This window comes from Tachypleus tridentatus, chromosome 13 (assembly GCF_004210375.1).
Source record: "Tachypleus tridentatus isolate NWPU-2018 chromosome 13, ASM421037v1, whole genome shotgun sequence".
NCBI classification, from domain to species: Eukaryota; Metazoa; Arthropoda; class Merostomata; order Xiphosura; family Limulidae; genus Tachypleus; species Tachypleus tridentatus.
This window is the reverse complement of record NC_134837.1, coordinates 147761910-147778680: the sequence shown is the minus strand read 5'-3', so window position 1 is coordinate 147778680 and position 16771 is coordinate 147761910. Positions and strand designations below refer to the sequence as shown.

At 33.4% G+C, this 16771-nt stretch overlaps 1 protein-coding gene across 1 annotated transcript in view; it reads left to right on the top strand.

Annotated features, from left to right (window-relative positions):
* Positions 1-16771, top strand: part of LOC143239566 (ALX homeobox protein 1-like) — a 38088-nt gene that overhangs the window by 10589 nt on the left and 10728 nt on the right. Inside the window, exon 2 of the mRNA XM_076480760.1 lies at positions 9452-9864. Coding sequence (XP_076336875.1) covers positions 9452-9864 — 413 coding nt within the window. The remainder of the gene's footprint in view (positions 1-9451; positions 9865-16771) is intronic.

Here is a 16771-nt window from a genome sequence, read left to right as displayed (position 1 = left end):
ACAAGTGGCTCACACTTAACATTGTGCCTCCCCCTCACACACACACACAGAGAACTCGGTCCGTTGTGGCCAGTGCGTAGTGTACTTCAGTGTCCCTGCTGTCCCAAAGACAAAGATAACAGGGAAACTTGGTAAAGTCTCCTTGGAGACCCATCAGGAATGCCACCATTTTGAAGTTTACGATGACGTCTCAGCCATATTCATCATACTTCAAGGCTTCTAGCAAGGTCTTGACACTGTTGTATTCCTCTTTGAGATGCACCGATTGAGCCAGAGGAAGAGACGGATACTCATATACGTTATGGAGTAGCACAGCTTTGAGGCTTCTACAAAATTTAGAAAGTTCTTGAAAATTCTTGTAAGTTCGAGAAAATTCTCTATCAGCTACTCAGCACTGAATCTACCTGGAATGTTCTGGAAAATGGGTAAATTTAAAAGTTTCATTACCCACGTCACAAAAGCAAAGTTTGAAGAGAAAAATAGGTATTTTCCATTTACTTTATGCATAAGCAATTGGGAAATAACACTTTCTGCACAGGAACAAGAAAAAGTAAAAATTTTGTTACACAGTGTAATCACATGTGTTAAATATACATTTAACAATATTTTAATTTGACCTCTGAGAGGTAAGATGTAAAGTTATTTGTACAAATGATATGAGAATTCACAGAAAGCATTCGTCGAATCACAACATCGAAAATACGAAACATAATTAAATATTATTTCAAAGCAAGTTAGGCAATATATGGAACATACAACAAAAATGTTGAATAACTTCTTATATTAAGTGCTTCATTGCCGACGTTTGAGGTACTGTGCTTAATTCTTATCCATGGAAAAACTATTGTCTAGTCAAAAAACATTTCAATAATGTAGTTTTATCATCTTTAGAAACAAATTAACAGGACATACTTCGAAGTATATAACCAGCAAGGGTGCTTTTTTATTCCATTTTTAATTTTATTTTTCATAAGTATCTTCAACTTTTGTCTCAAAACTGCATTCAACACTAACAACACACACATGAATTAAATATACAGGCACTGAAGATTTAATATACTTTTTCCCTTTAGCAAACTTCTGTGGTCCGTTCTGTCACGTGACTGAATGCTGATAAAAGAAACATAACCATTTACTAGAGATTATAAGTTATACAAACAGGGAAGAATTTTTGTCTCTGATTTCATTTTGTTAACTGTAGCACTGATGTTTCTTCATTAGACCTTTCACAGTAGATCGACAGTTAAACCTTTATTGTAGAAATTGAGAAAGAAATGTAATCACAAAGTACTTATATACCTGTATTTTTGAGATCTGAAGAAGTTGTTTTGAATGTATAGAAACTCACTTGAGTGTAGCACATCTGACTGTCAGTCAGAACAAACTCAATAACCAAGCGTCTCCTACAGACATGTTATCAGTTATCTAAGTATTGTAAACATTATTGATACTTTTGTTCTAAGTTTACTTTCAATCGTATAACTTTTACAGACGTGGATTATATGAGCTTTTGATAGCAAGGCTTTAGCGCGAGAAGACTAAATTTTTCTCAAAGTTACCCGCCGTGGTTTCTATCAGGATTAAGTTTAATTCTCCACGTATTAAGTCAGGTTTCTAGAGATTTGGAACATGCTCAGATCGTTTGAGCAGATTTTTGCTAGAGCTACAGTTAACCCCATCATAGGCAAACTGTGAGAGCCAAGCTGATTAAAGTTAGTTCAATATTTATTTCATTACCGTAAGTAGTAAATCACACTTTGTCCAATGGCACCTTTTCATTCAAAATTTCCAGAATTTCCAGAGTTCACTTATATATTGATTTGGTTATTTTCGGTATAGAAACTCACCATAACGTTTCTCGAGAAAGACTATAAGTAGTTAATGAGTTAAGCTATTTCTAGCTAAGCAGGATACATTCAGGAAAGTATATCAGACAATTAATCAATTACACTAAATTGTTTGGTTTGAATTTCGCGCAAGCTGCACGAGGGCTATCTCCGCTAGCCGTCCGTAATTTAGTAGTGTAAGGCTAGAGGGTAGGCCGCTAGTCATCACCACCCATCGCCGACTCTTGGGGTACTCTTTTACCAACAAATAGTGGAATTGACCGTAACATTATAACGCTCACACGACTGAAAGGGCGAACATGTTTGGTGGGACGGGGATGCGAACCCGCGACCATCGGATTACGATTCGAGTGTCTTAACCACCTGGCCATGCCGGGCCGTAAACGAAATGAAACTTACTAGTTCTCTAATTGTTTTCGAACCTTTAAATCTTGGAAACAATTTTATAACCAGATATAAAATATAAGAGTAACAGTTGCGTAATGTGTTAAGAAAGGTAGGAATAAATGTTTAAATCAACAGTAAACAAAAATAAAAATATTCGTATTATATTTTTATGTTGTCAGTGGAACACAGTGTTTAAAATATTATTATTTAAGATTGAACTTAGATAACGGCGAAACCCTGCAAAACTGAAAGTAATATCTGTAAAACTATATTTTTACTAAAGACAAAAAATACAACGATAGAAGTACTCGGGGTACTCATTCAGAATACATGGCATTTCTTTCAAGTAACCTACACTTCTAAATTAGGGACGGCTAGCGCAGATAGCCCTCGTGTAGTTTTGCGCGAAATTCAAAAAACAAACAATGAGTATATAATTAAAACCTGCATATTTTCTTTGCAGTGAAATAATCAACTAAAACAACATGTAAGCGGAAAATAAAGAAGTAAAAAAATCCAATTCTTGGTTCACTTGGTAACGTTCCTAACTAATATAAAATCTGTAACAAGTTTTCTCTTTCAACAAATACCTTTGGTTGACCAAAGGAACACATTATCAAAATGACTCCATTTAAAGTCCTCGCTGAAACTCCGTACATCTCAGGTTGTTAAGTATATTACAATCATTAGTGGATTTTCAGCGTTCACTCCCCCCCCAGCTATAAAACATCAGATGATACAGCTGTCTAACAAAACAAACGTAGCCTTCACTATTCTGGTCATTTCACACATTTACAGAAACGTAAAACACGTCCTTAATAAAAGTTTCCAGTTTTGTAGCCTAAGTTGGTTTAGAATTAACTTAGGAACGGTACATCAATGTGCAACTACGGCATTATGAGAATGTGACTTTTCTTGCCCCCTGTTTCGAAGTACATCATTATCGCTAATTTATGTTGATAATCTTATTAGGTTCCAAAGTTTCCACTTTTTGTGCAATCCCAGGTCAATTTCAGCATAGCACACGCTTCATCGTAATTTATGGAATGTAGCACGTTTTTCATCCATACCATGAGTGAGAGGTCATTTTGGTATAGCACGTACGAATGCAAACGTGCCCTATGGAAAGCAACAACATACCTAGTTTTAGGAGATGCGTAAGTGGCAAAAGATTCGAAAATAAATTGTAAAGCTTTTCTGTTACTATTATCTTGTTATACTGAAAGTCACCTTTTAGATTTTTTATCCCAGCATCCATTGACTTAACACACTTCTATTGACACACTCATCTTAAACTTTTTATTAAAAAAATCCATCCCGTGGCATTGAAACGACCTAGCTGTTTTTTTTGTTTTTTTTATAAGAAACGATATAGCTTAAAACTAAACTCTCGGAAAATGATAACATGATTTTACTTTTAATTTTGATGGAAAAGTACCTTGTTTTATACAATCGTTTTATCTAGCTAGCAATAAAAATGTTAAACTAAAAGGAGTAAATAATTTACTTACCAAAATGTATCGTATTTCAAATAGTTTAGCGTACTTGTATTTGGGTAATTTCTGTAAAATATACGTCCAGTATGCAAATGTATTTAAAAAGTGCTCGAAAATTCTAATTTCAAAATACCACAAAAAGTCATTATCGTATGGTTAATTGCTTACAAAGAACGCTATCAATAGTGATAAAAGGTATTTTAGTTGTTATACCTGCGAATCAATGAGATTTTACTTCGAAAAGAAAGCAGACTACAATAAATATCAGAGTATTGCTATTCCATTACACTTTACAGTTCGCATTTAGGTTAACTGTTACTTTGTTGTAATATTAAAATATATTCTTCTGTTTCATTATACAATTTGCTTTACAGATTTGGTAGATAGGTAAGATCACGTATGGTAGGTATTTTATTTAGTTGTCTATGTAGTAAGCTTGAACCAAACGGTTCTTTTGACTTTGTTTAAGTGCGAGTTTACAAGGCTTTATAGTAATATACACACGTACATTACAAACCAATAAAAATGGAAAATACTGAAGCCTGGAGTTGTTCAATGCACTAACTGGTTGGTGTATCGTATTGTCGCAATTACGCAAAAAGAGTGAAATCCATTTATGTTCTGTCCTGATTAACCTAATAGCAGTTGCAACATTTTGCTATGTGTAATAAGCAGAAAGACGAAGGACTTCGGCAAAAGGTAAACCTAAGAAATGTTATACATGTAAATACATAACATTCAATTTCTGTTTCTCCGATAAATCGACAAATTTTATTTCTCAACAAGTATGGTGTGTCTTAATGATTTTGTTTTATTTTTATAAACAAGATAAAGCACTGAATGTTAATATAACGTTTCGTCATTTTCTTGTCATCAAAAGAAGTGTCTGGGAATTTTCTCAAAGACGACATAAGACAATGAAATATTCAATAGTTTCTATTTGTTCAACTTCGATATCATACATTGGACAAGATATGTCAATGTTTATAACCTTCGTCCACATTTCTGTTTACGTACAAAATAAAACACTGAAATAATAACATCTAGTAGACATTAAGTGTTACTTCTTCACAATAGAGGAAAGTGACCATAACTGCATGACCTCTTATGTATCATGGACAATATGAGACACTGAAACAGCAACTTCTATTGTTTAGTCATTAATCACGGATAAAGTAAGACACTGGAACTTTAATTGTCCATCTATTTGTTAATGAACAAAACGATATATAGAAGCAATAACTACTTGTGTCGAGCAAGTAGTTGTTGAAGAAGTGAGAAAATTTGATACCATAGTTGTTTAATTTTGTTTTATAGATGAATTATAACATAAAAATCATAACAACCGTCCAGTTATTACTTCGCGAAAAAGACAAGAGACTATAATCTAATCAGTAATTACACTGTATTTAGTTCTTTTTGTACGAGATAACACATCGAATCGTACCTATCGTAGAAACTTTTACTTAATTAATTATTCCTTTTTTTGTTAAAAATATAGCATTGAAATCTTATCCTGTGTTCAGTTACTAGGTTGTAGAAGTGAAACCTAATAGCTAGGTATTGTCTAGCCATTTCAACGACTCCTTTGTTTCGGTATCAAATTCGAGGATAAGCCTCTAATAAGAATCTATTTAGCTCTTGTGCTTTTCTCAATGGTTCTAAGTTGTTTGAATAATTAAAAAGTTACCTTTCGTATCCATTTCATTTTAAAGTTTAGAATATTATCTGTTAATTTTTTGAAGACAAAGATGAACAAATATTGCAGAAACAAACATGTGCTCAATTTATATAACAGCATATATTTTGGATCAATAAATATTATTTTTTTTTGTGTCACAACTAACAATGACTTTTTCTTCTGAAATTCTTTGAAGTTCCGAACTATTGAAAATATTGTTTTTTTTTCACTAATAAAATCCGATATCACACACACACATACATAATGGAGACTAGACTTTCAAATTAAAAGTAGGCATAACTCTATTCTTTAAAGAGATAGAGTAAAAAACAATCACTGCGATTTCCTATGTTATGATAATAAGCTAGCTAATGATGTTCTCATCTTGGCAAGTAACAAGCCCACAGATGAGTTTGTACTGTTACACAGCGCATAATACGTCAGTCTTTGTACAAAATATATGTATAATACATGAAGAGATAATAAAGGTGTATATTGGACTTCATCAACCAGAACAACACCTGTTGTGATATTTGTGTTAAGCGGCCACATCAGAAACTCGAAGATTCAGGCACAGCATATTCTGAAACAATCAGTTAACAACACCACTTCTCCCCGCTGTTACAGCGGTAAGTGTACGGGTCTACAACGCTAAAATCAGGGGTTCGATTCCACTCAGTAGGCTCAGCAGATAGTTTAATATGGCTTTGCTATAAGAAAACACACATACACACTTGACATAAGTAATTGTGTAAAGATTATAATGGGATACTGAATATCAGTTGCCTCCAAGACTTATCTTAATCCACACAGCATCTTACTAAAGCGCCTACAACTGAAAGTGAGAAGGCTATTTAGCGACATATCTCGGGCTCGAACTTTCATTTTATCGCCTAAAAAATAACCAATATGGTCATGCCTAGTCCAAAAAAGATCTGCGATATAATGTTACCAAATCTATATTTACTTATCCATGTGGAGTTGTTTTTGTGTTGTTTACAAAGTATACGGGCTTCTTGCAACCAACATTGACTTCGTTATTTAGTTTCATGAGTTTTACTTTTAGAAGCGGGAATATTTTTCTATTGTTTTACAGATTACAGCAGAATGACCTTTTATTTGTCATTACGTCATTTTATTATTATTATAATATCTTTTATTTGTACATAATTATTAATAAGAGGCTTTGTTTTTCTGTTTATAGTTAAGCACAAAGCTACACAATAGGTTATCTATGTTATGCCCTCCCGGTGTTTAGAGTTAAATCCTCAGACTTATCGTTGAACCACACATAACAAATCACAATTAGATACGCATTCGTGACGCTAGAATTTTGTCAGGGAAGGGTAGGTGGTGGGAAGTTGTTTCTTTAACAGATTGCATACGTAGGCCTAAATAAGCTGTAAGTCAGTAGCAGTTTAGTTAATGGCTTCTAGCAAGATTCATGTCAGGTTGAAAAAATAGAAATACATTAACAAAGGAAAAAGTTATGAATATAGAATTATGTCTTCTCAGTAGATACTGTTTCCAACATTAAGTGTAATTTTCAGTAACCATGCAATGGAATTTATAGCGATTGTCATCGCGATTGTCATTACTGATTTGACCCAAATTTGAAATATGTGTAATAATAACATTTAGTATACTTCATTTACCATTTGTTGTTGTGATCAAGCACTTTCGCTCAGTATCAAATCTCATCAGACCAGCTGGCTTTAAATACATAAAGTTTTAATTAAAGGCTATTTAATTTATTAATCTGAAATGCTCATATCTACAACTTCAGATAATCAAGAGCAAAAACGAGAATTTATTACATTTAACACCTTGTTTTTTAATACATTTAAAAGCCCGGCATGGCCAGGTGATTAAGACACTCGACTCGTAATCCGAGGATCGAGGGTTCGAATTTCCGTCACACCAAACATGCTCGCCCTTTCAGCCGTGGGGGCGTTATAATGTGACGGTCAATTCTATTATTCGTTGGTAAAAGAGTGGCCCAAGAGTTGGCGGTGGGTGATGATGGCTAGCTACCTTCCCTCTAGTCTTACACTGCTAAATCAGGGACAACTATGGCAGATAGCCATCGTTTAGCTTTGCGAGAAATTCAAAACAAACCAAACCATACACTTTTAAACAACAGTCAGTTGGTAATAAACAAGTCTAATTAAAGAAATAGTCATTATCCTTGTTTGTATTTCAATTACAAAGAAATGTTAAACTAAAACGCTTGACCTCCCTCTCTCATTAGTGACGTAAATTTGGGGTATATATGCATATTCTACTTATACAAATTATTCAAACAGCAAAACTAAAACAGCTCCCGTCGATACCGTAAGTCAGGTAAATCAATCCAGGGTACAAGTTACATTGTAGCTTTCTGGTTAGAACGAAGTTATGAATTGGACCTGAGACTAGAAATATGCATGTATATATTGAAACTCACATTTAGTGGTCATCAGCAAAATATTTAAACTCTAGATAATGAAGAACATATATACATTACTAAACAACAAAAACTGGTGCATGACAATACTGCATTATTAGAATGAGGAGGAAGTACTGATTTCTTGTTTAATAGCATATATATCATAATAATCTTCTGGACATCATTGTTGTGTACATATGTTTGTGCCAATAAGAAAATGGAATGACAACATAAGGATATTTACTTACCACTCCCATCGACTTGCGTTATACTAGTAAAATATTTAATAATGTTTATTGAGTTTAATGTTAATTATTATTCTGCTACATTAAGAAAATTGCTTTCTTAGAACTGGCTGTAGGCGACGAATCACAGGTTATATGCGGATCGTTGAGGGCTTAAGTACTTATATTAGCTCCTAATTATATTTTTATTCCATGTATAAATTATCCGCGATGCTTGCGGACAGGCTTAAATCTGAGATACTTTAAGCCGTTATTTAACGTGGATGATGAATAACAAAAGAAAATGTACATTATTTTGATATCTCGCATCCAATTTTTCACTGCAGCTATTTTTCAGTCTTTATGAACGTGATGTATTGCTTACCTTTGTTTAAACCTGATAGGATATGCATTGTATTCGTATAATTATTTTGCTTATTGCTAATTTATATATATATATATATATGTATGTATGTGTGTGTGTGTGTCTGCAACCTTAATTTTTTTCTTTTTAATATTTCAATGAAATATAAGTTCACTGAGAATAAGTTTATATTGTAATGGTCCGTACTATTTCTTTACAGGTTGAATCAAGGCTGTTTTTGCATTGTATAAAATACTAACTTTTTACCAACCAACTGTCTGCACGTATATATTTTGTACATTCGTACGTTTGTTATATTCCGCACAAAATTATACGAAGGCCAGCCCGGCATGGCCAGGTGGTTAGAGCGCTCGACTCGTAATATGATGGTCGCTGGTTCGGATCACTTTCCCACCAGACATACTCACCCTTTCAGCCGATAGGGCATTATAATGTTACGGTCAATCCCACTATTCATTGGTAAAACAGTATCCCAAGAGTTGGCGGTGGGTGGTGATGACTAGCTGCCTTCACTCTAGTCTTACACTGTTAAATTAGGGACGGCTAGCGCAAATAGCCTTCGTGTAGCTTTGCGCAAAATTAAAACAAACAAATAAACAGATAATTTTAGTGAAACGTTTGTTTTTATTAAATTTGTATTAACGATAGAGTCTATATGGATTCCATTGCTAAATAAACATACTCCTTTGAATTATTTATGCACTGAATTCATTGTGGTTCCATGTCTTTGCTGGTTACAGCGTCCCTAGATTAGCCATTAAAGAATTAACAAAACTAATATCAGCATAACACTTAACCCTTTCTCACTTTCTTGGTCAATTTTTTACACTGAGTTCTGCAACAGATACAAACATAAAATTATTTAAAATGATGCAATACATGGATCCTACCAGTGACGAAGGGTATAAAAATAAATCGGTAAATTCAGGGTTAAATTCACATAAACATAAAATTTCCTTGTATGGAGACTTTATAGTAAAAAACAACAACAACATATTTTCAGATTCTATTATGGAAGTTTCCCTCTCGGATCAGGAAAGGTCTAATCGGTCAACACCTTTAAAAACTGCAGGAACCAATAACGAAGACCTGGATTTAGTAACAAGCACTTACGCAGAGAGAGAAATCTCTCGTTCTGATACACCTAAAAATATAGATGTTGAAGACGACTCTAATGATGACGTTGGGAAGGATTTGAACCTGAAAGAGGCTAAAGTACCGAAACATTGTGACAACAATACGTCTACAAGCTCAAACTTTCTTCCTAAACAAGCCAAACAACGTCGATCTCGCACTAATTTTACACTGGAACAGTTGAACGAACTGGAGAGATTATTTGATGAAACTCATTATCCAGATGCTTTTATGAGAGAAGAGTTATCTCAGCGACTAGGTCTTTCAGAAGCACGTGTTCAGGTAGGAAGTTTGTCTGAGTCACTTAATATTAATATTATGTTAGTCAATAATGTAAGACCGTTTTACAAATGTGTATCTTATGTAAATCTACATTTCATTCTAAATAAATCAAATTTAACTATTTGGATTAATTTAAAAATGTATGAGAGTGACTATTTTTAGGATGCCATATGAATCAGCAATAAACTTCTAAGCTTTTTGTTATGCTTTTTTATTCTTAAGAGAGTTCTCTTAACAAAAATATTTACAGACGTTTAACTAAAATGTCGTCTATAGATCATGACTGAAAAATAAGTTTTTGCTTTTAATAATAACTGTGGAATGCACGTAAAACATCAATAATGCCATTAGTTTAAGTTAATTAATATTGGTGTAGTTTTAATGAGCAAAAATAAATCTAAAATAATATAATTTATCTTATGATATAGATTATTGCTTGGTACTTGTTTTATAAAACGTATCAGTTATTAATCTGTTCAATCAAATTACAAACTGCCAATATTTATTTAATCGTGTTACAAGCTGTTGTCTTTATTACATCACAAGTTATTTTAAAGACCCGTTTATTCATTTACAAGTCGATATATAATGTTTATTCAGTCAACCACAACTTGTTTTTAAAGGTCTGTTAAATATATTACAAATTATCAAAAACATGTTTAATCACATTATAAGTTGTCTTTAAGGATCCCTTACAACATATTACAATTTGTCGTTAAACATCTGTTTCGTCACACCGCAAGTTGTCTTTAAAGGTCCATTGAAGACACTACAAGTTATAAAAAATCTGCTTCATCGCATTACAAGCTGTCTTTAAGGTCCCTTATCACATATTTCAGTTAACATTTTAAAAAATCTGATCCATCACATTACAAGATGTCTATAAAGGTCTTTTACTACACATTAAAGGTTGTTAAAAATCTGTTTCATCATATTACAAGTTATCGTTAAAGGTATGTTCCGTCACAACACAAGTTGTCATACAGGTCCTTCACCATATATCACAAGATGTAACAAAACTACCTTATCACAAGTTATTGTTAAAGGTATGTTGAGTAGAATTAAAGCTAAAGTTCGTGATGCCCTTAGCATTTTGTTTATCATACCACTATTTATTCATTTAACGGAAAAATATCAAATAACTAAGAAGACTTGATGTCATACATACGATCACATGTGATATATAGTTAGCGTACCCAACCTATAAATCAGAGGATGTATTGTTCACGTCTCGCTGCCGAAAATCTGGCTCCGCACTTTGGAGTCGTGGGTGCACTTTGAGTGTAAAAGTCAAATCCCAGTATTCATCGAAGAATGGTGGCTTAATAGTTGGCAGCTCAAACATAGTGACGGGTATATGCAGATAAATAGCCCTTTGCATAATTTCACACATAAATTCTAAACAAACAAAATAAATAATATAGTTTGTGCACTGTGATATTCTATAGTTAATCATGCGTAGAGTTAAGATGGAAGCTACAAATAACCCCACATTTTGTTGATCATCTTGAAAAACATACCACAAGTTTTCACATTTCTTCATTTCTAGAGAATTACAAGTTTGACAAAGAATACCAGTAGAAAGAGAAAGATAAGATATGAAAGTTATTTTCCTTGTTGTAAGATAAATTTACTATTTTTGCTCCGTATCATTTATAATCGGATTCGTTACTAGCTGAAGTTCTAGTCTAATCTTTTGTATGTATATATTACTACCATATCTTTCAAATGTGCTTAAAATTAACAGCATTGTATTTATTTGTTTTTTTTCGGGTGGAAGGATTTAAGCACAAAGATACGCAATAGTTTTCTGTGGTCTGCTCATCACGGGTATCGAAACTCAGTTTCTAGTGTTATAAGTACGCAGAAGTACTGCTGTGCCACTGGAGAACAACAACACAGTAAAGTATATAAACATGAAGTTTTAGAATAAGTAAAGACAAAATCTTGATTTTTATTTGTGAGGTTGTGGAATGTTTTTCTTAATCTCAGGCTGATATTAAGAATGCTTTTATAGTTGAGTCACAGAAGCGCAAATAAATTATGTATTAGTTGAGGTGATGATCATATGACTCATTTTTATGTTTATTTTAATGCGAAGCTATCTAATGAATGAACTGTTTTCGTGTGTGTGTTTTTTTTATAACAGAGCCACATCAGACTATCTGCTGAGTCCACCGAGGGGAATCGAAATGCTGATTTTAGCGTTGTAAATTCATAGACTTACCACTGTACCAACAACTATTTTCGTATTATTTTGTTTGTGAAATCAAATTTCAGTCATTCTAAACACTCCCGCTAGACAAGAGTATGAAATATTATGTTACCATTAATACCACAGGGCAACGAAACTTATTTCCTTGTTACTAGAAAAAAATGCAACTATTTCTAAATAATTTATGACGTTAATTTTAAAAATTATGTTGACAATGGCTTATCATTTGTAGTTTTCAAGTAATGGTAGATATATAAAAAATATTGTCATATATAGTGAAAATAACTTTCTTTATTAGCTTTATTTATTTATTAAAAATTGCATTTAAGAATATTCAAAACCATAGCAATACCATTTTTATAAAAAAAATCAATGAGTATAATATGATTATGTACTGCAAATACGTTCACACTATGTTCAAAACTTTCATCGTGGTATTAATTTTTATGTTTTGTTACAAAATGCTTACTTGACTTGTTGCGCATTTTATGTATGTTCTCAGTTTCACGTTGTAAGAACCAACAGTGATCTCCCATCACAACAGGATTCTATCGCTGTTCTATTGCAGAAATACCTCGGTGTAAGCGTTCACCACGTTCATCGCTCACTGTACCTTGATCATTTGGAAAGTAGTTTAAATGGAATTGTAAAAAGTGCATCTCCAGTGACATCCTAGACACTATTTTCCTGTAGTTCTTGATTGTGTCATCAATCATCACAGAATATTTTTCATATCTTTGATTGTCTAAGAAACTTTTGACAACCAGTTCAGATTATTTCCAGGCAACAAGTTCTTTCTGACTCAGTACTGTTTCTATATTATCATCCATCAGCACTTCCCGAACCTATAGCCTGACAAAGATACCTTCTTTTATTTTGTTCCATTGTCTTTTTAATTTCGCGCAAAGCTACACGAGGGTTATCTGCGCTAGCTGTTTCTAATTTTGCAGCGTAAGACAAGAGAGAAGGCAGCTAGTCATCACCACCCACCGCCAACTCTTGGTTTACTCTTTTACCAACGAATAGTGGGATTCGCCGTAACATTATGACGCCCTCACAGCTGAAAGGGCAAGCATGTTTGGTATGACAGGGATTCAAACCCGCGACCCTCAAATTACGAATCGAGTGCCTTTACCATCTAGTCATGCTGGACTTTCTTTAATTTTTGCTTCACTGATTTTTGTAAACTTGTCAGACAGATAACTGAAAAGTTTATAGTACACCTATTGTAGCTAACCAACAATACAAACTGTCTTCTTCATGAGTCCTCCTTTAATATGAAGTGGGGGCAGAAGAATATTTTAAGGATTCACTAAAGGTTGATACTCCATATCCTGTTTCCCTGATATGTAATTCTCTAACTAGCCATTCTTTCATTTTGAAATGATTTTATCATCTTGGCTATGCCAGAGATAGAAAACCAACAATGTTTAATATACCACTCTGCAGGCAGAGGTGCAATAACTTTTAGATCACTACATATATATTCCGTCTATGGTGATAATCTTTTTTGGCCTCAAGTATAATCTTCGTGCTTGGATAAGTTTCTTTCACAGCAACAGGAATCGGTAGCGTAGTGTTTCCACTGTGCAAAAGTACATCCTTCAAACTAACTTTAGATGACTCGATAAAACATCTCCATTTTTGAGATGATGATCACTATCCAGTTCTTCCATTAAGTGCATCAACATTTGTATTAAAATACAGTATCTTGCATGCGGTACGAGGAGCGAGACTTTGATGGTGACTTTGGTAAATTGAAACCCTTATTTCTTGAGCTACTAACTTTCGTTGCCGTAAATGAGAGTGAAGAAGTTCCCGATGCTGCTTCGTTTGGAGGCAAGTCGTGAATCAGATAATTTATCTCTTCTTCTATGATTAATGAAGTAATTTGTATCGAAGTGTTACATTACTAGATAAAGAGGATGAAGATATTTCATTGTCTTTTACTGCAGGATAACTCTTCTGTTTCCCAGTTCACTAGTGTATGTGGCACTGAAAGACCATCCCCATATGGAATATCTGGATATTATTGTGTTGTTCAGATTTGCCTGAATATCCATAATTATTAGTTTTGCAAAAATGACAGTCCGTTAGATGATCTTTGGACTCGCTTTATATCACTGTAAATGCAAGTGCCGTTCTTGTACTATTCTTCTTCAGATGTGCAACTTGTACAACACACACGTGAAGCCAAATGTCTTCCTTGGTCACCATTTTCATCCCAAAAACAGTGGTAGTAATCTACCTTTACCATGTGTGTGATATTCTTCTTTCATGAAATTGTTATATAATTGTTATATATTTATCACAGATGCAGCAAAAACTGTTTGGACAATTTCTGCACTTTCGGACTTTACTTGAATTGGAAGCACCTGGTACTTCAAATGATTTGAAAAATATATATAAAATAATTCATGTTTACAGAATTAAAAATTAAAATATTTTGAAAAAGAAAATTTTGCAGAATTTGATTATATCATGGGTTTGATACGAAGAAAGAGATTGGAGGGAGACAAAGTAACCAGCTGACTGAGAGAGAGGCTTGGACTCTGTCCCTTTTATGCTAAGTCGAGGGACTTCTTGAATGTTCTACGAAACAAAGCGCCTGTGGGTTTCGTGATTCGAGGGCATATTCTCTTCAATTATATTGAGAAAAGTAGCATTTGTGAACAATACGTTTGGAATTTTACACCAATACAATACAGTCAGTGTTTAAAATTATCAAAAATTGTGCTTTTTGGCTAGTACACTTAATTTCACAGCATAAATCTATTGTAGTGAGTTAATTCCATGGTATTTCACATAGTTCTGGTAAAATAGTGAGATTTTACAATAACTCAGTGGAGGTGATGGAGAAATTCTGTCTGCCTGTTTGAAATCAGCAACATTAAATTACTGTGAATCACTTGAGTTTTCTCTAGTAGCATATTTTGTGTTTTCCACTATAGCTGAACGTATACCCCTCCTGAGTTTCATGTACTTTATAAGCCTGGCGATAACAAATATCTTAAAAAAGAACTCGAGAGCATTTTATTGGGAAAATTCCTCTCCACCAAGGAACATTTCTGTATATTTAGAGCATTGGCTTGCTTGCCACAAAATACATCAATTTACTTTAAATGCTTTAGTTTTTTTGTGAATTACATTCATTCAAGGCTTTTAGGACAGTCCATGCGAATTCCTGTGCAGTCTATTTTACTTGAATGAAAAATGGACTATATTTCATTTTATCTGAAACTTTAAACAGAAGCAATATACCAAACATTCATTATACAAATTAGAATTCATATCATTTAACAGTTCACAGTTTAAAATCGAAGATTACGTTGAACGTTTTTACATCATGAAAAACATATTCAAAACTACCAAAACTATTAATATTTACGTCTATTACATCGAAACAATAATCTTTTGTCCAAAATATATAATGCAGCATTGTGATCATGGTAGTAATAATCCCTATGGACTAACGTTTCTGTATACAAATAGTCCCTTTTCTCGACTTTACACGAGATTAAAGCAGTTTGGCTGTATCAGTTATACCCACTATGCCACGTGAATTTGTGAATGACACGAATATACAGAGGTGGAAGGTTTCCACCACCCGTGACGAAGCGATTAGCACAAGCTTTTACGCTGATTGAATAGTTCTTCCGATAATGTTACTTTTATAGAAGCTGAAACTTTTCATTAACTAGACTTAGTTTGTCGCTAAAGTGTCCAAGAAGATGCAAAGGGAAAAGTATGGGATCACTAGTAAATTGTGTTGTCTGCTTTATTCACCAATGTACCAGTAAAACAGGAGTAACATCTATGTTTCCGGCACATCATTGCGAAATTTCAAATGTACAAAAAAAAAAAAAAACAACACTGTCTTGTATGTGGACATATATGATATATAAGATAATTCCTCTTGATAAACACCGATTAAAATAAATCGTTGAGATAAAGGGGCAAGGGAACCGTAGAAGTGACGTTGGTATCTGGCTGTCTGAAGCAACAAACTATTTAATTTCAGTGATTGCATTTAACCGGATTAGTCCGAGTTTAGAAACTGACCAGTCGTTAACATCGTTAAAAGGCCTATTTGTTCCAAGATTGTGACCTTGTGAAAATATGCCTAACGATTCTAACTGGTGAGGAATAAGTACATGCCATTGCCTCTTTTCAGTAAAAAATAAGACGATCCCACTTCTGAGTCCGTCAGCTCAGTGTTTAAACTGATTAAGTAAACATTTCTGTCTCTTTTTTTTTAATGTTCCCTTGGGTTGAATTAAAAAACAAACAAATTACATGCATCATATTTTGCATACAGTAAATCATGTACAGAAATTATGTATTAATAATAAGCACTTATAATAAGAAATAATTTTGTTTCAAAAACCGGATTCAAAACTATCTAATAAACGACACATAATGTCTACTATATTTGACGTTAAACTCAAAGTTTGTAGTTTCATTTTCTGTAAAATAATGTAACATTTTGTATGAAAATATGTTTTCAACGGTAACTGGTGCTTCAGAATCAAGAAATTAAATTTTTATAGTCGTTGGAATCCATTTAAAGTTATAATAGCAAACGTTGCATTCGGCTTGGATAAACAATAAACCACAATTCTTCATAACTAACCTACTCGATACATACCATCATCGTAATCTTTTAGTGAAAAGTGGTTCCCCCTCCCCACT